The 10,341-nt window shown below is 42.1% G+C and overlaps 1 protein-coding gene across 1 annotated transcript; it reads left to right on the forward strand.

Moving 5' to 3' along the window:
• Positions 1-4,223: 4,223 nt before the first annotated feature.
• On the forward strand, positions 4,224-5,366 carry LOC134221941 (uncharacterized protein K02A2.6-like). The gene has a single exon (XM_062701108.1). It carries the CDS (start codon positions 4,224-4,226, stop codon positions 5,364-5,366), a length of 1,143 nt encoding a protein of 380 aa, XP_062557092.1.
• The last annotated feature ends 4,975 nt before the right edge of the window (positions 5,367-10,341 follow it).

Here is a 10,341-nt window from a genome sequence, read left to right on the forward strand (position 1 = left end):
TGATGCGCTAATGAATTACAAAATTTCAAATCAACATCTTTTCGTAACGTAAAGCATTTGTACATTGCATTTTCTGTGTGCTTAACTAAGTGTAACAATTTATTTTTCGACTAGCATTGGAATATGCCTATGGAATATAATTCCCGATGAAATCAGTTCGTTTTATGAATTATTAAATCGTTTCCATAACGACACGTTTTGCTACAACGGAATTCTGATGTTACCATAGCGACACGTGTTACTGCACGGCATGCTTTGATAAAATCAACAAAGTTCAAATTTAAAATTGGTATGCCTCTCTCGCGTATTCGTTCCACTCAGAGAGCTTTTCTGTATTACATGGATGCCATGCATTGTGATGCGTATTTTTAATACGCGACTGTTACTAGCGCGCGGGGTGCGCGCGATAATCTTTATTCTGTTTGTTAGTGAGATACCGGTGACGGTTCTATGGAGAGTGAGTGATTGGGAAAATAGCAGGACGGTCGCGGTGATGGCATATACATACCGACGCGTCGCTGCTCTAAACACATGTTGACCGGCGGGTGAAAAACCGTCGAAATGGCAACGTATGAAAATGCATGTAATCGTGACAATGATACTGGCAGCAATTAAACTTTTTGCTTGCTTCTTATGGATGTAAAAAGTAAACAAGTCGAAATGGAACCGCTTTTGACGGTTCGATTGGTAACAAGATGGCGTCTCCGCCGATCTCTTATTCTAATATTTCTAGTACGTTCAATATGGTGCACGAACTTTTGCGTGTGAGGGAACTCCAGTCCAGCTAGGCAAATACGTACACGTTTCATTGAGAAACAGCGGGAGCTCAAATAAAAGGTTTATGTTTGTATGTGTTTACATGTAAGACCGTTTAGGTGAGTTAAAAAAAAGGTAAGTGATTTGAGGATCGCTGTGTGTCATCAAATGAATAAAAAAAGCAAGAAGTTGAGGTATGGCGAATTTATTATTTGGATGATAATAAAGATTATTGAAGGATTATTAGATATGGCATTCTATGGAATAATATACGAAAGATTCTAATTGAATAATTGATCAAGTGTGTAATAATATAATAATCATACTCCTATGAAAATCGTAGTTAGTACATGTATCTACTCCTACTGTAAATAAAATGAGTATAAAAGGACATTGAATAAATTATAAATTGATAAATAAAGTTTTAAACAAGTTGTTTTTTTTTCTTCTTAAGCTTCGAAGAACATTTAGTGTTCTAAGGTGCTTGGACCAGTAGCGTCCTGAGAACCAGTAGCGTTCTAGGATTATAGTTGGAACTAGTAAGAGTACAGGATTGTGTTCTTGAACCAGTAGCGTTCTGAGAATAGGAGTGACTGGCGTTCAAGAATTGCGTATGAAGTTAATTTGGCAATAGCCAGAAACGTTTCAAAGATTCGGGACCAGGGTGCTAAGAGTGGAGAACCAATAGCAATCCAAGATTGTGTTTATGACATCGAGAACCAGTAGCGTTCTAAGGATTTAGAACCAGTAGCGTTCTAAGGATTTAGAACCAGTAGCGTTTTAAGGATTAAGAACCAGTAGCGTTCTAAGTATTTTAGTATTATACGCATTCAGAACCAGTAGCGTTCTAGAAATATGAAACAGAGGATTAAGAACCAGTATCGTTCTAAGGAGTGTTGAAAACAATGTTTGGAACCAGCAGCGTTCTAGCAGTAAACATTTTATGGCATTAAGAGGAATGAGAACAAATCATGTTCTTGGAATATAGAACCAGTAGCGTTCTAGAAATATAGGACCAGAGGCGTTCTAAGGATTTTTAACTAGGAGGAAAAAAAGTATTTCGAACCAGTAGCGTTCTTGGAATAAACAAATTTTGGCATTAAGAAGATTGAGAACAAGTAACGTGCTTGGAATGTGGAACCAGTAGCGTTCTAAGGGTTTAAGAACCAGTAGCGTTCTAAGCATATATGAAAGACTAGTACCGTTTTAGAAAAAAAACTGTTGTGAAACATAAAGACTACGATTGGGGTTTGCTAACTTTTCTAATGAAGCAATGTTTTCAGTCTGTTTTTTTGTTTACCACATTTCAGCCATTGCATTGGAGTTAAGCCGTTTCAAAGACTATTTCCAAAGCAACAACTATATTTCGGACAGGTTTCAAGAACCATCTGTGGTTTTCTTCATTGCAATTTCATTACCCAGTTATACCTGAGACACAATATATAAACGATTTCTGAAAAAAAAAAAACAGTATTAAGAATCTATTGTAGTAGCCATCATCCGATACCATTTCATATAACATAAAACAAGAATAGCGCAATACGAAGTTTTGATCCAGTTGAAGGTCGACCACATGTTTCGAATAAAGAGTAGATGATAGATATGTAACATAGTGGAAATTTTTGTGTATAATACTGTTACAGATGGAAGAAGCGCGTCAAATACCTGCGTTCCGCTGTAAAATTATCGAGAAAAACAAACTCTCTCGAGAATGGGAGGCTTGGAAGTGGTCTCTGGAGTGTTATTTCGAAGCCTACGGTATAAATGACCAGAAAATAAAACGAGCCAAACTGCTTCATTTATGGGGGCAGCAGGGACAGCAGGGACAGCATGGACCATGTCCAAGGGCTTGACGACCCCTCCCCAGCTGTCTGCGAGTCAGGGAGAACTGCCTAGGGCGTGGTGGGATTTAGCAGTGGGCTCTGCTAAAATCCCTCCCAAAAAACCACAAGTGCCCGTAATCAGACTCTATCAAAGCGATTGTGTGCCGCTTCAAAAGCACAAGCCCAGGGAGTGCCAATTGGCATGGGGAGTGTCCCTACTTCGGTAGGGTAGCGCGTGAGCTGCTTCGGCAGGGAGTGAGTGATCTGGTTGTGCTGAGGCAGGAGTGTCATAGCGTGTCACCGCTATTGTCACCTCGAAGCGCAGCAGAAGTCTGAGTATGGACTGCACATGCTGAGGTAGGAGTCGAGGTACCCATCGACACCTCGAGGCATTGCAGTGGAGTGTTAGAGTGAGAACCCGAAAAAGGGTCACATGGAGCGAATGGTCTTTGGAGAAGCTGCTTCGGCGGCAGGGTAGCAGTGGGTTGTACCCACACACCCACAGTTGTGCACATGTGGTGCATGGGGAGTGTCCCTGCTTCGGCAGGGTAGCGTGTGGTCTGCTTCGGCAGTGGTGTGATTGATCTGCTCGTGCTGAGGCAGGAGTGTCGTAGCGTAATATCTGTAGGCCCAGGCAGTTACCGCTATTGACACCTCGAGGCATGGCAGCGGAGCGCCAGGAGAGCATCCAAGTAAGACTCAAATGGAGTGAATGGTGTGCGAGCACCCAAGTCAGTCTCGCATAGGACGAGTGCCTGTGTGAGCGATAATGAGCGAGTACGCTTAGTACTGCCATCCCCTCAGAAGTAGTACTGCGAGGTAGTTCCTGGGGGACACGATGGTGGAGCCCAAGGGAGTTTAGTCGGTATTACCGGTATGGTCGAGTCCGACACTCCAGTACACTTCCGTGTGGTAGTTTGGCAACTACAATGCACGTGTACTGGGTTAGTGTGTAAATGCATTCTCCCTTGTAAAAAAAAAAAAAAAATAAATAAACTGCTTCATTTGGGTGGGGTCGAGCTGCAGAGAATTTTCCGTAGTTTGCCTGGGCATGCTAAAACACCATTGGTAGCATTAGAGCCAAAGGTGTATGATTTGGCGATCGAACTACTGGATGCGTACTTTCAAGCAGGTAGACAGGATGTGATTGAGCGTCGGAAGCTTCGTAAGTTAAAGCAAGAAGAAAACGAAAAGTTTTCGCACTATGTCATACGCGTGCGGCTACAGGCATTGAATTGTGGTTTCGAGAAGCATTCAGCGAAGGTCACAATTTATCTCATCGATGTCATAGTGGGGAATTGCCGTTCCGATGAGCTCCGAAAGTCTATACTCAAGCGAGATCGTACCATCAGTGAAATTGAGGAAATTGCTGCAACAATTGAAGATACGGATCAACAGATGAAGGAGCTAAAGGACGGTGAAAAGGCAACTCGAGCTGTATATGAAGTACTGAGAGCAGACCCATCTAGACCAGCACAGGAAAGGGTCCCAGAAATCGACCGTAGAACGTATCGTGGACAACCATCCGGGACATCATATAAGCGTAAATGGCCAGGACAACTTTTTTTCGAGGACACTTTGCAGTTCTTGTGGAAATGTGGGACATTCAGCTAAATCACAGGACGTGGTTCAGCACGTGGTCGAATGTGTCGTCGATGTCGTGAGTTGGGTCATTTCGAATCTGTCTATAAGCGTCAGAAACCAACATCAGGAACTACAAGGAAACCAGGAAGGATCTACAATGTCGAAAATGGGACAACATCGAATAAAGAGGAGAGTACGGAAGAGAAGGAGACCATTCCAGCACAAACGAAAGTATATTACGCATTCTATGGAGGAAATGACAGCAATGTATTGAGTGGAATTATTGGAGGTGTTGCGGTGAACGTTTTGATTGACTCTGGTGCCGAGGCAAACCTGATTCGGCTGGAAACATGGGAAATTCTAAAGAGGATGAAGGTGACGGTATTGGCTTCGACAAAGGCATCGTCACGTGTTTTGAAAGGGTACGGAAGCGATAAGCCCCTTGATGTGGTTGGTACGTTCAAGGCTGAAGTATCAATTGGACGTAGAAAGGCTATGGCGGAGTTTTTCGTCGTTAAAGGAGGACAGAAAGATATCTTAGGTGATGCGACTGCTAAAAAGCTGGGAATGTTGAAATTCGGAATAGAGGTCAACAACGTGAGGGCAGAAAGTAAGCCGTTCAGTAAAATTAATGATGTCAAAGCGTATATCACATTGAATCCAGAGACACGGCCGGTATTTCAGCCACTACGTAGGGTACCAATACCAATGGAGGAAGCAGTAAATCGAAAGCTGGAAGATTTACTAAAGCGCGACATCATCGAAGTCAAACAAGGTCCAGCCACCTGGGTTTCTCCTTTAGTGATAAGTGGACAAGCCTCAGGTGAACCTAGGATTTGTTTGGACCTGAGAAGAGTCAATGAAGCGGTAGTTCGGGAGCACTTTCCAATGCCAGTAGTAGACGAGTATCTAACAAGATTGAGCAAGGGAAAGATATGGAGCAAACTAGATATCCGTGAAGCGTTTCATCAGATTGAGCTGGATGAAGATTCTCGAGATGTGACAACTTTTATCACTAACAAAGGATTATTCAGATTCAAACGATTGCCGTTTGGACTTGTCACAGCTCCCGAGATATTCCAAAGAATAATGGAGGAAATACTCTCAGGCTGCGTAGGGACATACTGGTACCTGGATGACGTGATTTATGAAGGAGAAAGGGAAGGTGTATGCGGATTCGAAACGAAAGGCGAACGAAAGTGACATCCAAACTGGTGACAGAGTCATAATGAAAAGAATGAAGAAGAATAACAAGTTGGATACAGATTTCTCAGCAGAAGAGTTCAAAGTCATAAGGAAAGTAGGAGGGGATGTAACTGTTGAATCCGTTGAATCAGGGAAGGAAAATAGGCGTAACGTAGCTCATTTAAAAAAGATTGCATCAGCGGAGAAGAAAACAGAGGAAAGTCAAGGAAATAGCGATAAACGTACTAGAGTAGAACCAAGTAGATTTAAAGATTTTATCCCATATTAAGCAAATAAAGGTTAAGGGGGGTTGTAGGGTCTTGCCCTAATAGTATCAGAGATCAAAGTAGGCACTGAGATAGATGATGAGGAGGCAGTGAGTTTCCGACACCGAGAGCGAGTAGGTGGTTTGTGACAGGCTGTGTGAAGTGAAATAAAGCCAAGTGAAATCCCTATCCGAGTGATATAAATATCCTGTTTCATCATCCGAATATCCTACAACGTCTATAACGTTCCACGTTCTGCCAGGTATCTTGCTGCAGGGCGACCGCCCGCGCTGCGTCCTTCTCCTCCAGAATCTGTCTGCACTCTTCGTCGAACCAATCGTTTCGTCGACTTCGTCCCATATACCCGACGTTTTTCTCCGCTGCGTCGTTAATGGCTGCTTTGACTGTATTCCAGAAGCCCTCAAAAGGGCCCCATCGAGCTAACCCTTTTCCGGCAACGCTGCCTCTAGATGCTGCGCGTATGCAGTGGCGACATCAGGTTGCTTCAGTCGCTCTAGGTCGTACCGCGGCGGTCGTCGGTACCGAACATTGTTGATGACGGATAGTTTTGGGCGTAGTTTAACCATCACCAGAAAGTGGTCAGAGTCGATGTTAGCGCCTCGATATGTCATGACGTCGATAATGTCAGAAAAGTGCCGTCTATCAATCAGAAGGTGGTCGATTTGTGATTCTGTCTGCAGTGGTGATCTCCGATGTGCATGGGCAGTTCTTCAACAAATTTACATTTTATGATTTTTATCAGTGCTCGGGACGGTCAAACTGATTTATTAGTACTTGATAGATTGTGCACTTGAAGCACACGTTGCTTCTGTCAGATGAAGTAAAATATGTGATCACGTATGAGTGCATTGCACATTAATGAAGAAGTAATATTAGTCACCAACAACCACCTGTTTTAAGGAGATAATGCAATCCGTCCCGTAATGAATTTAAAATTTACCACATGTTTTTCCACTCTTCAATAGGTAAAATACGACATAGAACTTTTCATACAGTGTTGAAACTGAAGTCGATTGTATAGCATAAGGAAGCAAATGATTCTACGATTGTATCACCACTATGCGAATTATGGTTCTCTGAATCCTTGCTATTGATAATCGACTGAAAATAGCACGTGGTTTCCACGATGGCCGATTTGTGCCTTTGTTGTATAACCACTTTGAATGGATTTTTGTGCTGCCGCACTACCATAGTAGGGGAGAACGGTCCAAAATGCACCCCTTAAGCTTTTTCGATGTTTTCGCCCATATAAACAAAAATACCCACCCATTTCAACGTATAGGTGCAAATTTACAAACCCAGTTACATTTCTCAATAATCTCCTATTAAAAACAATAAGGTTTTCATGATTTACTAACGTATTTAAAAAAAGGTTTAAAAATAGGCCTGGGGCAAAACGCCCGAATGGTGGTCTAAAATGACTCAATTGCATGTAAAATGATGGTGAACGCATGGTTGTTTGTATTTTCTTAATGGATTGAACTACAATCTTACGGATGTGGTTGAAGAATAGCAAATCGGTAAAGTTGAGTGAATATGAAGGGATTTTGCTAGATTTTTCCAATAGAGCTCAATGATGGATAACTAATTATGAATTGTAATGGTAATATTCGTTCATAAATGTACTACAACAGATTATATGAGTGATTTTATGAGGGAGGCCATTTTGCCCCAGGGGTGCATTTTGGACCGTTCTCCCCTAATAATTTTGCGGAAGACGGAAAGAGACAAACCATACACGATCAATTTTCTTACTAATTAATTATTTGAGTGTATTACTTCTACGTGAAGTTAAACGATTTACAATGACATGGAAATGCTAATATCATCTTCCAAACTTAGACGTACATGTTCATGATAGAATTAGAGGCGAAAGTATAGAATTGATAGTTCCGTTAGGATACGGCAGGCATGAAGAATGTTTTTATAGAAGTCGATTTGAAATCGAGCGGAGAGCAATATTAGTAATGGCACATATCGCACGACCTTCCTTCTGCCAAACTCCCGTATGAGGGGGGAGGGAAGAATCAGTGTTGGTAAAAACTCAAATTCTCAAATCTCACGCACAATTCGAATCAAGCGCGAGGCAAACCCCACCCGACTCATGGCCCAGAGAATCGTCAATGATTCGACTTGCGATTTGCATCATTGCGTGATTTCTGCGTGTTATTTTCGTTAAATTCAACGGAATAACTTTCTTTACTTAAAACAATGGATAATAAATCCATTTTTATTTTGGTAAGAAAATTATTTTGAGCTTTTTAGTGGAATGTCTTCACTTGTCATAAGACGAGTTTATACAATCCCATTGAATTCCACCACTTAAATGTATCTTGACAGATACGTATTTCGACCTCAACAGTAAGGCCGTCTTCAGTGTCTTGTACTTGACTCGACTTATTTTTATTTATTTATTATCAGACTAAGGACGGAGTGGCCTGTGCTGCACATAAAAGTCTTCTCCATTCAGCTCGGTCCATGGCTGCACTTCGCCCAACACGCAGACTGCGGTGGGTCCGCAAATCGTCCTCCACCTGATCGATCCACCTTGCGCGCTGTGCACCTCGCCTTCTTGTTCCCGTCGGATCGTTGTCGAGAACCATTTTCACCGAATTACTGTCCGACATTCTGGCTACGTGCCCGGCCCACCGCAGTCTTCTGATTTTCGCGGTGTGAACGATGGATGGTTCCCCAACAGCTGATGCAACTCGTGGTTCATTCGCCTCCTCCGCGTACCGTCCGCCATCTGCACCCCACCATAGTTGGTACGCAACACTTTCCTTTCAAAAACTCCCAGTGCGCGTTGGTCCTCCACGAGCATCGTCCAGGTCTCGTGTCCGTAGAGAACTACCGGTCTTATAAGCGTTTTGTAGATAGTCAGTTTGGTACGGCGGCGAACTCTATTCGGTCGGAGCGTCTTACGGAGTCCAAAGTACGTACGATTTCCAGCCACTATGCACCTCCGAATTTCCCTGCTGGTATCGTTATCGGCAGTCACCAGTGAGCCCAAGTACACGAATTCTTCTACCACCTCGATTTCATCACCACCGATAGAAACTCGTGGTGGGTGGCTTACATTGACCTCTCTTGAGCCTCTTCCTATCATTTACTTCGTCTTCGACGTGTTGATGACTAGTCCAATCCGTTTAGCTTCGCTTTTCAGTCTGATGTAGGCTTCCTTCATCCTCTCAAAATTACGTGCCATGATATGAATGTCGTCGGCGAAACCAAATAACTGAACGGACTTTGTGAAAATCGTACCACTCGTGTCAATCCCTGCCCTTCGTATTACTCCCTCCAAAGCGATGTTGAATAGCAGACACGAAAGACCATCACCTTGCGTTAACCCTCTACGCGTTTCGAAGGGACTCGAGAATGCCCCTGATACTCGAACTACGCACATCACCCGATCCATCGTCGCCTTGATCAACCGTATCAGTTTATCCGGAAATCCGATTTCGTGCATTAGCTGCCATAGCTTGTCCCGATCGATTGTATCATATGCAGCTTTGAAGTCGATAAATAGATGATGTCAAGACAAAATTTTCAAAACGACTTATCTGCTTTTGTAAACAAAGATTCAAACGACGATTTGACGAATCTGATAGCACTCCCACGCAAACCAACACCACCAATAGGTAGGTGAAGGTTTCCGCTACCTGTTGATGGTGTTGGTTTGCGTGGGAGAGCTATCAGATTCGTCAAATCGTCGTTTGAATCTTTGTTTACAAAAGCAGATAAGTCGTTTTGAAAATTTTGTCTTGATGTGTGGGCACGTTGTATTCGCGGCATTTCTGCAATACCTTATGTATGGCGAACAATAATTTTGATGTACACGCCCATTTCAAATCACTCAGAGACTGAGTGAAAATGTATTGCCGTCTCTTTTTTTCTCAAGGACATCTCACTCATTTTTCGTAAAAAGTGGAACGACTCAAACTTTGAGTAGTTCCACTTTTTACGAAAATTGAGTGAGATTTCCGTGAGAAAATAAGAGACGGCAATACAAATTCACTCAGTCTCTGAGTGATTTGAAACAAGTGTGAATGCACATAAAAACCAACTTTGACATATAAAAAATCCAAGCAATCATTTGTTGAATCTATGTGCAACTGCACCTGATCCGGCTAAGCTAATCCAGCTAAATCAATCAAAGCTCAATCTACTGCATTACTCATTTTTGCTTTTATGCACAAGCCCGCAAGCAGAGATGTTATTTATTTTAAGCTTTTCAATCACAGTTCATTCGTTATGAATGTTACGGTTTATAGCAACCCACAGCGAACCTTAACTATCGAGTGCACGCTAAAACTTACACTTTTAAAAAGGTGTCGAAGGCGAATAATTTCAATTGCAAACCCAAAATTTGATTGAACATATTACAAAATATAAATATATTTTGAAAAATCGATTTTTCAATGCTTTTTTACGTAATGAGGCAAATTTAATCCAGTTTTGCATAGCTATAGATTAGTGTGTATACTAGACACCACTAGATGGCAGCACTTATTATACAAAAAAAAGAGAATATTTATAGCTGAGGCACTTACACTTTTTCCATTAAAAAAATCCTATTAGAATTTCTACCATTTATATTTTTCTACCATGAGAGGCGCAAGTTAGTTTTTGCAAAAGATGAATAGCAGATTGAAATGAAGCCATGCCAGACTCCAAGCTGAAATCGCTAGTCGAAATGCGATGTGATG

Source organism: Armigeres subalbatus, chromosome 3 (genome assembly GCF_024139115.2).
Source record: "Armigeres subalbatus isolate Guangzhou_Male chromosome 3, GZ_Asu_2, whole genome shotgun sequence".
In the NCBI taxonomy this organism is placed as follows: domain Eukaryota; kingdom Metazoa; phylum Arthropoda; class Insecta; order Diptera; family Culicidae; genus Armigeres; species Armigeres subalbatus.

Coding starts and splice junctions, on each gene's coding strand:
- LOC134221941 (XM_062701108.1), top strand. CDS start 4,224: ATGTGTCGTCGATGTCGTGAGTTGGGTCATTTCGAATCTGTCTATAAG.